The 16,435-nt window shown below is 41.2% G+C and overlaps 1 protein-coding gene across 5 annotated transcripts in view; it reads right to left on the bottom strand.

The window, feature by feature from the left end:
- Positions 1-223: 223 nt before the first annotated feature.
- The window catches only part of LOC311060656 (pleckstrin homology domain-containing family S member 1-like), a 38,075-nt gene continuing 21,863 nt past the window's right edge, over positions 224-16,435 (bottom strand). For 4 of the 5 annotated variants that reach the window (XM_084078911.1, XM_084078909.1, XM_084078912.1 and 1 more), the window contains 11 exons: positions 15,918-15,950; positions 14,011-14,136; positions 13,302-13,379; positions 11,785-11,877; positions 11,033-11,103; positions 10,434-10,475; positions 9,880-9,993; positions 4,475-4,597; positions 3,785-3,880; positions 2,624-2,759; positions 224-1,113 (listed from right to left, as the gene is read on the bottom strand). In XM_084078911.1, coding sequence (XP_083935037.1) covers positions 1,039-1,113; positions 2,624-2,759; positions 3,785-3,880; positions 4,475-4,597; positions 9,880-9,993; positions 10,434-10,475; positions 11,033-11,103; positions 11,785-11,877; positions 13,302-13,379; positions 14,011-14,136; positions 15,918-15,950 — 987 coding nt within the window. In that variant the 3' untranslated portion in view covers positions 224-1,038. The remainder of the gene's footprint in view (positions 1,114-2,623; positions 2,760-3,784; positions 3,881-4,474; positions 4,598-9,879; positions 9,994-10,433; positions 10,476-11,032; positions 11,104-11,784; positions 11,878-13,301; positions 13,380-14,010; positions 14,137-15,917; positions 15,951-16,435) is intronic. The other variant, XM_084078913.1, reaches the window with a different exon arrangement.

Here is a 16,435-nt window from a genome sequence, read left to right as displayed (position 1 = left end):
AGCTTATATCTGTACTGTTTGCTTACAGCAGGGGGCAGCAGTAGCCCAAAAGTTAGAGAATAAAGATTAAGGATCTTTTTGTTACATCTTACAAGTACACAAGAGTAAAAAAACGCTGAAGTGTCCTTGAGCAAACATTTAACCCCTAAATGCTCCAGGGGAGCTGCTCAGTAACCAACAGTATCAGACTGTGGTTGTACTGGACAGCTCCCAGTACAACAGTATCAGACTGTGGTTGTACTGGACAGCTCCCAGTACAACAGTATCAGACTGTGGTTGTACTGGTCAGCTCCCAGTACAACAGAATCAGACTGTGGTTGTACTGGTCAGCTCCCAGTACAACAGTATCAGACTGTGGTTGTACTGGTCAGCTCCCAGTACAACAGTATTACACTGGTTGTACTGGGCTGTGCTCGGCAGTGAATGTGTGCAACTGTGTCAGGGTGTTTCTGAAAAAGAGAGCGTTCATGCTCAGCGAACCAACCCTGGATATATAAAGGTTTTAAAAAAAAGAAAGAAAAGGTACACACGACATATCGTCTTACCATCCGTTCCGAACGTGTCTGCTATTGCATCACTGGCTACAGCAATTATGAGGAAGTATTGCTGCATGTCCATTACGATGAATCAGCCTTTTCATTTACTATGTTACCTTGTGCTGCCCACAGCTATTTGTTTTGGAATGTTAAAAGATAAAGCGCTTACCGAAAGACATTACTCACAGATGGAACCATTCATACTGGAAACTGCATTATCATTGTTACATCGAGTCGTTGTTGCGAAACACTTCACTCAACGGAAACAATGTGCTTTGAACACCCATGAACATTTAAGTATTGGTACGTTACAGTGCGTTCTTGAAAAAGAAAGCTACATTTCACAACTTTCAAATCTGGTTGAACTAGAGAAGTGTTGCTGCTGATGAGACAGGCTGGATCGATGCAAACCACGGTCCAAGCAGGCCGCTGATGACACCCTCTTTCAAGCAGGATCCAGCTGGACCGTTTCCAACGGGACAATGGACCAATCAGGACGGCTTCACCGATCACTGCATAGACAGTTGACTGAGTGCAAAGGCTGGCATCCCGGCAAACGCAAGATCGTGATCTTCACCTGAAAACACAGACATGTTTTTAACAGTCAGACCAATATTACCCTTAGTTTCTTTGATGCACATTTGGTTTGACCTGATTATCAGACTGAAGCTGCGTGGAGCTTCAGTCTGACAATGGCTCCAGTGTAGGCGATTACAAGGGGGAGGGGATTAGAATTTCCCTAAACCAATCACAAGGGATCCCCACCCCCACCTCCGACTCTCATAAATCATAGGTTCACATTTACAACACCAGACCAAGAGAGGCGCGGTCTATGGTCTGGAACCAGGCCACATTTTGTTTTCTCTTTGCACTTTACTTAATATGTGGCTATTTACTCTGTCTTTTGTAAATTCTGCTTCAGCAGAATCTGCCAGCAGCACCATTGCCTTAAACGTAATGTTGTTAGTAGGAATAAACCCAGAAGCACCCGGGAGGAAGTGGACTGAGACAGGGGAGGGGCCAAACCGACAAAAAAATTAGCAGATATACAAGATCATTGCACGGCACCGAGTGCCGGGCTGAGCTTGCAAATCAGTTTTTTTAATCGTTAACATTTTTGCAAAAAATGTATATATATATATATTCAAATTTTCTCACATTTTCATGATTTTTCCATAAACAGCAGATCTACAAGCTCATATATCTTTTGAATAGCCAAATAAATCTAAAGTGACACAGATGCGTTCCCGGTCTTAATGGGTTAAACGGATAGGTTCCCAGATTGGTCTTTTGTCGACTAGTGTTCATGACATCTAGACATTAGTTTTCGCACTTTTTAAGTTGCTCTAGATGAAAGCATCAGATAAATGCCTAAATAGGCTCTATTCACAGCAGCCATATTATGAAGACATTCACAGGTGTTACCAATGATACTAATGAAGGCTCTGTTCCATTCTGGTCAAACAGAGTCAGGGTCAGTGGCGTCGTTAGGGGTGGGCTTCGGTGGCTATAGCCACCAATGTTTTGTCCAAAGCCACCAATAAAAAAAAATGAAAAAATAAAAAAAAAAATTTTTTTTTTGAATTATATATCTATCACCCTAACCTAACCCTACCCCTAACCCTAAAACCGCGCGCGCGGGAGGAGGGGCACATGCACACGCGCTGCGCGCGCGTGCATGTGCCCGTTGCCTGCGGGGCTAAGCCCCCGACCTAGTAGAGACCTAGCGACGCGTCTGGTCAGGGTGCTGATATTGTGTTGGTTGTGTTGGTTGTTGGTTCACTGGAAACACTCTGTTACACCAGTGGGTCTACATTTGGGGTCCAGGGACCCTCATGGGCTTCCAAATGGCCCCTGTACAAATGGAACCAAATGGACCCTTATGGGTTCATTTGGTTCCATTTGTACACTCTCAGAGTTATGGGGGTCGTGGAAACCACTGTGCTACACGAAATGGAACAGACCCTTCAGTATCATTGGTAACACCAGGGAAGGAGGTGATAATATGGCTGCTGTGCATAGAGCCTATTGTAAATTAGGATTGTAACGTGTGCAGGTGCATGCATGGCTTTCTTTTTTGAACGTACGTCGTTCTTTAGTAGTTTACTCAGGTAGTTGTGGAAGTCGCCCACGCTGCAGGTGTGTAGATCGTTAATGGCCAGGATCTGGTCTCCCTTGTGGAACAGACACATGGTCTGAGGCTGGCCCGTCCACCCAGACACACTGCAACACACACAATGCATACTGTAGATGAACACACTGCCACACACACAATGCATAGATGAACACACTGCCACACACACAATGCATAGATGAACACACTGCCACACACACAATGCAGAGATGAACACACTGCCACACACACAATGCATAGATGAACACACTGCCACACACACAATGCATAGATGAACACACTGCCACACACACAATGCATAGATCAACACAAACCAGTGGTGGAAAGTAACTAAGTACATTTACTTAAGTACTGCACTTAATAAGATGTTGAGGTATTTGTACTTTACTTCAGCATTTCCAATTTCCAATACTTTTACTTCTACTCCACTACATTCAGAGGCAAAAATTGCACTTTTACTCCACTACAATTATTTAAAAACTTAGTTACTAGTTACTTTTCAGATATAAATTATTATTATTATATTATAAAAGTATTATTATTATAAAACATACAGTACATTGATCACTTTAGCCCTATTTTATACATAGGCTATTTGAAAATAGCAGATCTACAAGCTCACAACGCGTCGCATCGCAACGAGCGGGATTCGAACCGGGATTCGAACCGCCGACCCACGGATAATTGGATGACCTGCTCTACCTCCTGAGCCACAGCCGCCCTCCGCAAGTACTCAGTGGCGTAGCCAGAACTCTACGGTCGAGGCAGAAGCCCCCCACTCTAGAGCCTAGGGTCTGCCTGACATTGCCACTGTCACAAAATTGCTTGCTCAGGGTGGGACTGTCGGGTCTCTGCTCTACATGTAAAGTGTCTTGAGACAACTTGTTGTAATTTGACACTTTTATACAATTGAAATGTAATTATTACCATTATGTCGATACTGTATGTGCAGTATGTCACGTATCAACACATAGCAAGTATGGTTTTGCACCTAATTTGCAACCGTTGTGTATTCCAACATGAATGGGCATTCTGAGAATTCTGTGAAAGGCCTCTATTCCTGGAGAGGTGTCAGCGCTCCCAGCCTATTAGAGACTTTATGTTCTGTACATACCATGGTTTACCATCCATCTCTGTCAGCGTTAGGTGTTTCTTCAAATCGGCCCGGTTGACATCAATGTCTTTCTCTTCTGGGGCCATGTTGACAATGCTTGGAATGGAAAGGAAAAAAAACAACTCAAATTGGATGTTGCAGTTCATAACCACATGGCGACCTTATTCTGGGAAAATAGCCGATCTACAAGCTCCCAATGCCTCGCACTGCGTTGTGTGGTACAACGTGTTGTGAGCTTGTAGAACGGATATGTTTTGGTAAAGAGATTTGGGGCAGAGGCAAAAAGGAGGAGGTCTAGTGCAGTTTGCAGATCTGTTATTTTCACTACTGTTTTCTAATTTAGGGAATTTTATTCATGAAGTTATTTTTGAAAAATGTGTTTTCAACTCATGAAAATGTGTGCATTTTTTTGGAAATCTCAAGTCGGTACCATACTGTACTCAAGTACAGTATGGTACCGATACTCAAAATGTGAGCTTAAGTACAGTAGTAGGCTACTCAAGTAAATGTACTCCGTTACTGTCCGCCGCACCCCCATCATCCACTTGAGATGACAAGGTCCCTCTCGTTACTTTAGAGATAATATTTTCTCACATTCCATTTTGTACTTGACTTAAAAAAAAACACGTTCCTTGAAATCCCCACAATGGAATGCTCTAGAAAAACATCCAACCTGCTGGTGATGCTCACCTGTCCATGGAGCAGTGTTTTTCCAAGGTGTTGGCGACGTGTTTACTTCTCTCTGCAGGGGAGACGGCTCCGTTCTCCCTGGGACAACTGCTGTCTGTCAGGAACTCTTCGATGAGCTCATCCCTGGAAGAAAAAAACGACCACAAAAATGATCGATTGACGTTCGTTAACCCATTAACACCGGGGAACCGGTCTTAATGGGATCTGTGTCATTTTATATTTTATAGGCGATCTACAAGCTCGTAGCGCGGCACGAGCTTGTAGATCTGCTATTTTTGAAAATCTTTGAAAATATATTTTTCAAAGTGAACATTTGTAACATATTTTGTTCCAGGGACCTCCAGAAGCAAAGATTTGAGTTACAAAGGCTCGCTTAAAAAAAAAATAATAATAATAATATATATATATATATATATATATATATATTCAAGGATTTGCACACATTTTCATGATTTTTCAATGAAAATCTAAAATGACAGCGATGCATTCCTGGTACTAATGGGTTAAACCAGTGCTTCTCAAACTTTTTCTTTCTTTTTCCTTTATTTATTCAGGGAAGCCCGTTGAGAGCAAGCTCTCTTTTTCGAGGACGCCCTGATGACAGCATATACAATACAATACACACAAGTTTCAGAGAATCCTGAAGTTTGTTCCATTTGTGTGGAGCATAATACATGAAAGCAGTTTTTCCTTGTTCACTGCTCTTACGCGGACTGGTATATCTAATGTGTGTTTGCTGTTTGTGAACGTGTTGAATAACCTGTAACCTGAGGTTTCAGAAGTGAGTATAGGTACAAAGGAAGCTTTCCACACAAGGCCTTATAAATAAATAAAATGTTCACGCCAAGGACCTCCCCAAATTGATACGTATCTGCGGACCCCCCATCGGAAAAAGTTTTGTGCCAGGGGACCCCCCCTCCAGAAGAGAAGATTTATGTAAAAAATAAAAATGATTCAACATTTTCTAACATTTTCGATATATTTTTTTAAAATTTGAAAAATAGCAGATTTCTCTGTGAGATATGTATAAGCCCTCTGTGAGCTCTGAGGCTGTAGCTGTGAGCTTGCACATCTGCTGTTTTTGAATAGCCAATGTATAAATGGATAAAGTGGTTGAAATGATTGTGATGCTATATGCTAACTACTTTTGCCGGGGACCCCCTGGAATAGTTGTTGTTATTCTTATTGTTGTCCTTAAGGTGGAACTTTGTAACCCTGTTTTGACAAGCTTGAGTCTGGGTGGAGCTTTAAGCTGACAGTTTTAGGATGCCTTAAATACATAATGGAGCAGCAGGATAACAAGGTGAACTTTAGCTCAACTAAACACAACATGGAGTTTGTGAGGAAGCTGTCAATCAAACCCGTTCTGCGCACGCCAGTGGTGGAAAAAGTATGTTTTACTTAAGTAAAAGTATCAATACTGCAATATAGAAATACTCTGTTACAAGTAGAAGTCCGGAATTCAAAATGTACTTGTGAAAAAGTACAAAAGTATTGGCATCAAAATATACTTAAAGTAACAAAAGTAAAAGCACTAAAATGTTTGAAAATAGCAGATTTACAAGCTCACAACGCGTCGCATTGCGACACGTTGTGAGCTTGTAGATCGGCTATTTTCAAATAGCCTATGCATAAAGTAGGGCTGAAGTGGTAAATGCATGTTTTATAATATAATAATTTATATCTGCAAAGTAACTAGTAACAAAAGTTTCCATATAATCGTAGTGGAGTAAAAGTACAATATTTGCCTCTGCGATGCAGTGGAGTAGAAGTAGTGGTGAAAACTGGAAATTTACTCCAGTAAAGTAAGCGTACCTCAAAACTGCACTTAAGTGACAGTACTGGAATAAATGTACTTAGTTACTTTACACCTGCTGCAAATAAAGGCTCTTTATTTTTCCCACAACGAATGCCCTGGGCGCTATCTTGTTGGCAGGACTGTGTTGAGGTGACACGTGCCATGAGATGTGTGCCAAGCTTCATTATAAACACTGGAGTCTGACAAATTAACGGCTGATAACATGGAACCTGTTATTAGGCCCTGCTCTGGCTTTCCATTGTCTTGACTCCTGCAACGGTCTGCAGAAATATGAGCCGGCTGATCCTTCGCTACAGTGATATTGTATATATCGTATACTGTAAGGCAGGTGTCTTCAACAGGGGGTCCGGGACCCCTAGGGGGTCCTCAGAGTTACTACAGGGGGTCCGCCAAATCTTTGTGTGATATGATTATTATTATTATTTTTTTTACCTTAACCACTTGAACCCTAGCATCCCTTTTCTGAGGTGAACTTTAGCCAAAAATAGCAGATCTACAAGCTCACAACGGCTATTTTTGGCAAAGAGATATAGGTGTAGAGGGAAAAAAGAGCAGACCAAGTAAACAAAAATAAATAATCTGAAACACAATTTCATACAATATGTAGTATCAAAAAGTATCAAAAGTAAAAGTACTCATTATGCGGAATGCCCCTTTTCAAGTTTTCAAATGAATGAATGAAGTGAGGACACTGTAACCCAAGTGTCTATCTATCTACAGTAGCTACTGTATCTACAGTATCTACTGTATCTATGATTATATAAGGAACAAAATGTACTTTATTTATTTTATGTATGTTTGACGAGAGATGCTATTTTCAACGGCCAACAAGCGAACGGTAGGTCACAATGACATTTTTTTTTATTTTTCGCGGAAGCACAGTGTAACCTCCCGTGATTATCTATTCTACCATCAGGGGATCAATCATACTGGAGATACATATTCTGTGACTACTTGAAAAGGTAAGAAAATCGAAAGATCGCTGGCGGTGGCTGCACGCAGCCACAAATAAGTATGGCACTGAAAGAGTTAAATGCTTTGAAATCTGCTCTGTTTGCCGTGGTTTTGCATTTGGGTTCAAATCAGTCTGCACCGTGACCATATGGCCCTGCGGGGAATCGTGTTTAAAGGAGTAGTTCACCCCCAAAAAATCAATTACACACCCCACGAAGCCTTCAATTAATGGATTCTTTTTTTAGTTTTTGTCGCATTCCTGAGCCTACCGGAAATACACCCGGTCATCAAATTATTGGCTCAGCAATGCGACAAAAACAAAACAAATCTCCATGAATTCAATGCTTCTTGGGGTGTGTAATTGATAGAAAATAAGTCATTTTTTGGGTGAACAACTCCTTTAAGTGTAACAAAATGACCTGAAACGGATATGCGAGGTAAAAGTGCAAACAACAGCGGCGGAACGCCAAACCGGTCGTATAAGCAGCCTGTTGTCTGTTGACAGGCTCTGCAGAAACCAGCTCAGTAATTGTCGTCAGTCCAGGTATTTGAGCCAGAGGAAGCAACAGTATATACTGTGGTTGTTGGTTTAGGTGACTGCAGCTATTTTGGTATCTAGGACACAGACTAGTGTCGCTCAAGCGAAGAGGCACTGGCTCAACAAGCAGGCTAAAATATAGTCACACGTGCCAACGCATGCAAGGCTAAAGCCATGCACTATTAAGAGACATTAAAGGTAGGGTAAGTGATTTTCTTTGGCTAACATAAGTGTTAAATAGCTCTATATTCTGATAGTGCTCATTGCTATAGAGTGTTTGTTCAGTGGGAGGAGTCTCCATGTCTCTCCAGCTCTTTATTGAACAGAAAATGCATTTTGAGGTCGGGATACCAATTTAATCCAATCAGGATCGAGAACTCAGTCAGGATACAGATTAAACAAGTGAAATTGGAAGTGATGACACAAATAAATGAGCAGAACAAAATTGGAACTGGAACACTATACAAATGAAGTTGATAAATGGGTACTGATTGGCTGAAAGTGTGTCACCTACCTGAAAATGCATTTGCTGTTTACTATAGAGCTGGAGAGACAGGGAGACTCCTGTTAGTGAACAAACACTCTGAAGCAATGCCAATCACAATGGAGCTTTAACCTTTTAACAAAAAACTGCTTTGTTCTATCCAAAAAATATCACATACCCTACCTTTAACATTGTTTGGACAAGTACTCAACCCCAGTGCTCGAGTCAAAATATAGATACTCATGGTCAAATGATACTCAACTACAAGTAAAAGTTGCTCGGTCAAATTTGAACTTGACTTAAAGTAGTGGAGTATTTACTTGCTTTAAAACTAATATCGTCACCTTATTAAACTAATGGCCTAAGTCATTTTTTGAGGAAATTATATTTTTGCCTAAATCAGCTCCTCATGACACTGGCCACCTCTGGTAAAATCGCCCAACTCCTAATTGAAAAGGATCATGCTGTTCATGCCCCTTTTAGTATAAAACACGCCCCTTTTAGTATAATGGCCTAACTCCCTAGTGTGACTTAGGACAAAATAGGCCTTTTGTTTGGCCTAAGTCACATGTTTTTGTGACTTAAGCCAAATTATTTACTGATTTAGGCCATTTTGTAATTTGTTTTGCTTTTTATTTTGGCCTAAGTCAGATTTAATCCTATTTAAACCTATTTCAATCTCTTATGTTACATAACTGACAGACAGTGTTATTTCTATTTAAATAGTCATAATTTGTTATAAACATTTTGGGTGAAATGATTAAGAAATATCATATAGTTTTGTTCTGGATCAGTTTTTTATTTTTCCTGAAAACCTTGAAAAAATGACTTAGGCCATTAGTTTAATAAGGTGATATTGAAGTATTCAAAAAATACATGCTTTTATAATTTTACCGGCGACTCAGGCTTTTGTGAGCTCCCCAGTTCACAACACACATCACAATGTAACTTGTTGTGAGCTTATACATCTGCTATTTTCACTATTTTTGAAAGACAGTTTAAAGTGGTTAATACATAACGCAATTGCTCCCTTCCTAGAAATGTAGTGGAGTCAAAAGTACATATTTGTCTTATATAATAGTTGAGTGAAAGTCATAAGCTTCCAAAACATAAATCATTTAGTAAAAGAACAATAAAGTAACAGATACTCAAAAGGGTAGGGTAAGTGATTTACTTTGGTTAAAATAAGTGTTAAATAGCTCTATATTGTGATAGTACTCTTTGCTATAGAGTGTTTGTTCAGTAAAAGGAGTCTCCCATGTCTCTCCAGCTCTTTATTAAACAGAAAATGCATTTTCAGTGCCCTCTCCTGATTGGCTTAAAATGTGTCACCTACCTGAAAATATACTATATTCTGTTTACTAAAGAGCTGGAGAGACCCCCCTGTGACCGAACAAACACTCTGTAGCAATGATTACTATCAGAATAAAGTACTTTAACCTTTTTAACCAAAAAACGTGTGTGTGTGTGTGTGTGTGTGTGAGTGTGTGTGTGTGTGTGTGTGTGTGTGTGTGTGTGTGTGTGTGTGTGTGTGTGTGTGTGTGTGTGTGTGTGTGTGTGTGTGTGTGTGTGTACAAAGGCACGTGACCAACAGTTCATGATTATTGTACCTTTCTCCAGTGTTTAACGTCTCAGTTGACATCTGGGTTTTGAGCCTGTCGTAGACTTTGGTTATAGACTTGACCAGGCTTCCTCCCTCCGTAAAATCTTTGACTTCAATGTCCCTATACACACACACACACACACACACACACACACACACACACACACACACACACACACACACACACACACACACACACACACACACACACACACACACACACACACACACACACACACACACACACACACGAAGGGTCAGACAAACAAGGCCTACTTTTGTTTCCACATGTGACAGTGATTAATAGAACTTTGAAACACCAAATGAAGGTGGCTCGTTGCCGTTTTTTTTTAATTACATTGATTTACTTTCCTATTATTAAAAGCAGGTAACTGTCAGCTGCAAATAAACTAATAAATAAACTAAAATGTATTTTTAGTTATGCTGCAGAACCACATTGGAAACAAGTGATTAAATTATGCTTTAATGCATTTTCCTGGGTTTGATTATACTTGTACACATTTGACAGAATACAAATCTAATAAAATAAAATATACTCACAACATCTGAGTGTCTCTGTCCCCCTCCTTTATGTCTTCATATCTATTACGGACACACAGAGGAGACAGCAAACACATGAATACACGCATGTAAAAGGCCGAGCAAACATGGTTGGACATGTCAAAGCCATGCAGGCTGTAATTCACCGTGAAGGTCACGGCACCACAGAGTGTGTCTGCGGGTCACACATGACAAGAGTGTTGGTTGGAGTTTGGTGCCAAAACGTGACTTAGGCACCAGCTGTTACTGTTCTTTTCCGTTAAGTACAGTTAGCGTAGCCCACAGTACAGGGAGCTAGCCCACTTTATGCTCATGACTTGAATCCATTAAGACCCGGGAAGCATCTGCGTCATTTCATTTTAAGATTTCTTTGGCTATTTTTGAAAAATACTTAGTAGTCTACTAATAGGACAGGTCATTATTGTGCATGGACACCTATAAAACACCATAACCGTTATCGTTGTACCTCTCTCCATCGGGAGAGGGAAGGAACGGATAAAAAAACATCTCTTTGAAACGTTATGTTTATGTATTCATATTTATGTCATTTGATATATGATCCAATCTACACACACTGTGTGAGAGGAAGAGACACTCACACTGCCTCCATCTTCATGTAGTCGTTCTCTTCACTGGTGCCCGGAGTTTCGTCATCAAACGGATCCCTTTTCTGCAGGACACAGCAACACTCAATCAATCAATTATAGAGTTTTAATATCGTCGGGGAGAAACCTCTTATCTCCATATTTGAACTTGTTGTGTTTTTTCATAAATACCTGATCATACCTCACACAAAAGTAGCAGATCTACGAGCTCACTTTGAGCTTGTAGGTCTGCTACTTTTGCTATTTTTTAAAATAAAAGTACAAAAGTATTGGCATCAAAATGTACTTAAAGTACCAAAAGTAGAAAGTACGCATTATGCAGAATGTCCCGTTTCACAAGTTTTCAAATGTATACAATGTATACAAATCTTTTGAAAATAGCAGATCTACAAGCTCACAAAGCGCCGCGATGCGACGCATTGTGAGCTTGTAGATCGGCTATTTTCAAATTCAAATGGCCGAAATGTATATATAAGGCTAAAGTGGTTAATGTATGTTTTGTAATAATAATCTAAATCTAATAATAATAATAATCTAAAAGTAACTAGTAACTAAAGTTTTCAAATAATTGTAGTGGAGTAAAACAATATTTGCCCTTGAGATGAAGTAGAAGCAAAAGTATTGACATTTTTAAATACTCCAGTAAAGTAAAAAAAAACAACCTCAAAGTACAGTACTTGAGTAAATGTACCTAGTTACTTTACACCACTGCTTTTATGTATGCATGTTTCTTTACTGTTCCTTACCCATAGGCCTAACTTGAGGCCTTTGAGGTAGGATCTGGGGTAGTCGTAGAGATCCACAGGCTCTGAGGAGGGTCTTCTGGGGAGTTCTGATCCCTGCCAACAAAAACACAATATATTTGACAAATGAACATCTCATTTCAACTCCTTAAGTGTGGTCCAGGGACCCCCAGGGGTCCTTGGGGTCCCCTAGAAAAAAAAAAGTTAATACAGCATCACAATTGTAACCACTTCATCTACAAGTTTTATACGTTGGCTATAAAACAAATAGCAGATCTACAAGCTCGAGCTTGTACATCTGCTATTTTTGAACATTGATTTTTTTTTTATGGGGGTCCCAGGGGGTTCCAGGGGGTCCCCAGCTAAAGTAGTTATCACTATCATTTTAACCATTATATCCATTTATGTGTTCAAAAATCTATTCAAAATGTGTTGTTTTTGCTATACATTCTTCACAAAAATGCTATTTCTTTTATCATTTTGATATTTTTTTTTAACATAAATCTTCTCTTCTGGGGGTCCCTGGCACAAAGCCTTTTCAGTTGGGGGTCTGCAGCCAAATACATATCAATGTGGGGGTCCTTGACACAAAACAGTTTGAGAACCATTGGTTTATAATATGAATGTACAACACTGTATAACAGGGGTCTTCAACGTTTTCAGGCCAAGGACCCCCTAGCTGACAGAGAGATGAAGCAGGGACCCCCTCTATATTGTATACAAATTGTGTTTTCAGATTTAACTGTTTTTGTTTACTTGGTCTGCTCCGTTTTCCCTCTACACCAAACACCTCTTTGCCAAAAAATAGCCGATCTACAAGGCGTTGTGAGCTTGTAGATCTGCTATTTTTTGGCTAAAGTTCTCCTCAGAAAAGGGATGCTAGGATCCAAGTGGTTAAGGTAAAAAAAAAATAGGGTTACAAAATCGTGGGATAAAAATTTTAAAAGAAAAAAATAATCACATCACACAAAGATTTGGCGGACCCCCTGTAGTAACTCTGAGGACCCCCTAGGGGTCCCGGACCCCCTGTTGAAGACCCCTGCAGTATAAGACCCGCATTAAAATCCTTCATCACTCAGGCAAACAAAGTCGGGAATCGTTTGTATGTTTGTGCAACGGAAAAGTGCGTCCGATCTCAATCTACAAGCTCACAATGTGACATGCTGTGAGCTTGTAGATAGGCTATTTTCAAACAGCTGCAGTATGTATATGAGAAAAGTGGTTATACTGTTAATACCAGGGGTTCCTTAGCAAAATGTGTTAATACAGCATCACAATTTTAATCACTTATACATTGGCTATTAAAAAATTGCAGATGTGCAAGCTCACAGAGCGTCACTTTGTGCCCACTGCAAGCTTTTTGAACATATTTTTTGGTACAAAACATTTTCAGACGGGGGTCCGCGACCAAATGCACATACATTTGGGGGTCCTTGACTAGAAAACGTTTGAGAGCCAATGTCCGACTGCATTCTAAATGATAAGACCAGCTCAACAAAGAGCCAATGAGCCTTTCGCACCTGTCCGGGTTCCGACATGGACCTGCAGCGTGTGCTGGGAGGAGGGTCCGACATGGAGCGCTGCTTCATTACATCAGCCTGGGGGGGGAGGAAACACACAAAAAACACACAAAGGAAACTCATTAATGAACGAACACATTGAAATCACAACCCACTCAGTTAGATACAGTATACATACTGTACTGTAGATCATGCTCAGAACTGTCACCACACAATATAACATGCTTGTTTTTTTATGGTGGGGGTGGGAGGGGTGGGGGCTGCAACATGGGTTTGTCTGTTTTCCCAGAATATTATGCTCTGGATGCGGAGATCCCCGACGTCCGCGCAAATCGTGGATTCCCGAATATGGACATATCCCCTTTTTATAGGCAACGGTTTCTGTTGTGAGTGAAGTCGGGCTGACTTCACTCTCAGTGAGAGAGAGGGAGAGGGTGGAGAGAGAGAGGGAGAGAGGGAGAGAGAGAGGGAGAGAGAAAGGCTTTCACCCACGCAATACCCAACCACTGGTGGGCCCCGAAACCCCCTCCGATAAACACATTGATTTCTATGTCGCCTTTATCCAAAGCTCTTCACGATGTTCATTACACCCATTTCACACACACACACACACACACACACACACACACACACACACACACACACACACACACACACACACACACACACACACCGACGGCGGAGGAAACCATGCATGCAAGGCACCAACCTGCTCATTAGGAGCAGTTAGGGGTTCAGTGTCTTGCTCAAGGACAGTGCTAGCCTGGGAATCGAACTGGGATCCCTCGGATCCCCAAGCGGCTGCTCTACCTCCCGAGTCAGCGCTGCTCCGCCGCTATACGTGCATATAGTGGACATTTGTTAGCACAGTGTGGAGCGGTCTTCTCACCCCAACATTTCACTGTGAGCATGTGACCAATAACAACTCTGGAATCTTGATTCAAACTTGGGGTTCCTTGGTGGCTCAGCCAGCAAGAGGGTCAACATTAATGAATGCATTTATTAGAAAGTGGTTGATAGTGCCTGTAAATACCAGCACTACTTTACTTTACTACGATTATTATAATATAATGCGACTATGTAATGCTAAGCAAATCTAAAGTAACTAAAAGTAGTCCTCTCAGTAATGCAATGGATTAAGGTAGAATCATGTCTATGATCGATAATGACTGATTGGTATGCTGCAACGTAGAGATGATTAACTTATGGGGTCAAAAAGGTCAAAGCACAAGTTTACATTCAAGGACAAGGTCAAAATGAGCCCCTCATTTCTAAGTCCCGACCCGAGCTATAATTGCTGTAGATGCGCACCAGTGTCGCACACCAAAAATTGACGATCTACAATTGTGAAACCGTAGATTGGCTAATTGTGAGATACGCGCAAGACCGCTATAAATCAGGCTTAAGGAGGACATGTCTTATCTTGACAGGTACACAGTGTTGTGGTACGCTATTTACACGCTATCATGTTTGTTTGTTTGTTTGTGTGTGTGTGTGTGTGTGTGTGTGGTGGGAATTTATATAAAATAAAATAGAATTTCAATTCAAATTAAATTCATAATAAGATTAGTAAATGATCATTTAGTCCTCACCTCTTTGGGGGATTTTTTTCCACTGTGCATTTGCACATACATGACCTCTGCGTTTGACCTAACCTTTAGGAGTAGTGGAAACCAAGGGTTAATACAACGCCCCGGGGAGCAGTTAGGGGTTAAGTGTCTGGCTCAGGGGCACTTCGACACACAGATAGACTGGGCGGACCGGGAGGGAGGCGAACCGAGAGACCTCAGCTATAGTTAATACAGCATCACAATCATATTAACCACTTGATCCATTTATACGTTAGCCGAAGGCTATGGCTATTTGAGGGTCCTTAATTGGCATGGACAGCAGGGGTCCAAATGCCCCCCCCCCCCCCCCTTCCAGGTCTGTAACATCTGCGAGTGTAATCAAATGGAAATTACTTTTACAATGTTTGGGACAATCCACAATCCACACTGTGAAATCCTCATTGTTCATTGGACATTGGAATCAGAGTTACAGACCTGTAAGGGTCAATCTGGTTTCATGTGTACACCCTCAGAGTTACAGACCTGTATGGGTCCGTTTGGTTCCATTTGTACACTCTCAGAGTTACAGACATGTAAGGGTCCATTTGGTTCCATTTGTACACTCTCAGAGTTACAGACCCGTAAGGGTCCATTTGGTTCCATTTGTACACTCTCAGAGTTACAGACCCGTAAGGGTCCATTTGGTTCCATGTGTACACTCTCAGAGTTACAGACCCGTAAGGGTCCATTTGGTTTCATGTGTACACTCTCAGAGTTACAGACCCGTAAAGTGCGTTTGGTTCCATGTGTACACTCTCAGAGTTACAGACATGTAAGGGTCCATTTGGTTCCATTTGCACACTGTCAGAGTTACAGACCCGTAAGGGCACCATTTTGGGACCCCTCGGGGGTCCCTGGACCAGAGGTTGAGAAGCGGTGTGTTCTCAGTGTATTTCCATGGATGAAAGCAGCTAGCAGTGGCTGGCTGTGGGACTGGCTGTGGGACTGGCTGTGGGGCTGGTCAGACAGGTTGGGAGGAAGGTTAGCTGAACAGAGATATGTTTACCTCAGCGGCCGGCAAACACGCGTCACTGGAGTCCTGTGGCGAGAGAGAGAGAGAGAGAGAGAGAGAGGGGGGGTTTAAATGAAGTCATGACACTACATTCATATCTACATGAAAGCAACTCAACAACATTATATATCAAGCCTTTGTGTGTTACTGCAGGTGACTCACAGGTGAACTGAGGACACTGGTGGTAAAAAATAAGTACTCAGATAACCACAATGATGGAATATTGCGTAAAAGTACTGTATTCAACTTTCTTACTTCAGTGAAAGTACTAAAGCATTGGCGTCAACATATACTTAAAGGGATAGTTCAGCCACAAAATGACTTTTTTTCTATCGATTACACACTTCATGGAGCGTTGAATTCATGGAGATTTTTTTGTTTTTGTCGCATTGCTGAGCCAATCATTTGATGAGTGGCAGTGTCAACTTTGTGTCTCCTACCGGATACATTAGCATCTTTCCGCCGGTCATCAAATGATTGACAAAGGAATGCAAAAAAAAACCTCCATGAAT

Source organism: Gymnoscopelus microlampas, assembly GCF_963454915.1.
Source record: "Gymnoscopelus microlampas genome assembly, chromosome: 14".
In the NCBI taxonomy this organism is placed as follows: Eukaryota; Metazoa; Chordata; class Actinopteri; order Myctophiformes; family Myctophidae; genus Gymnoscopelus; species Gymnoscopelus microlampas.
This window is presented reverse-complemented; position numbering and strand designations above follow the sequence as displayed.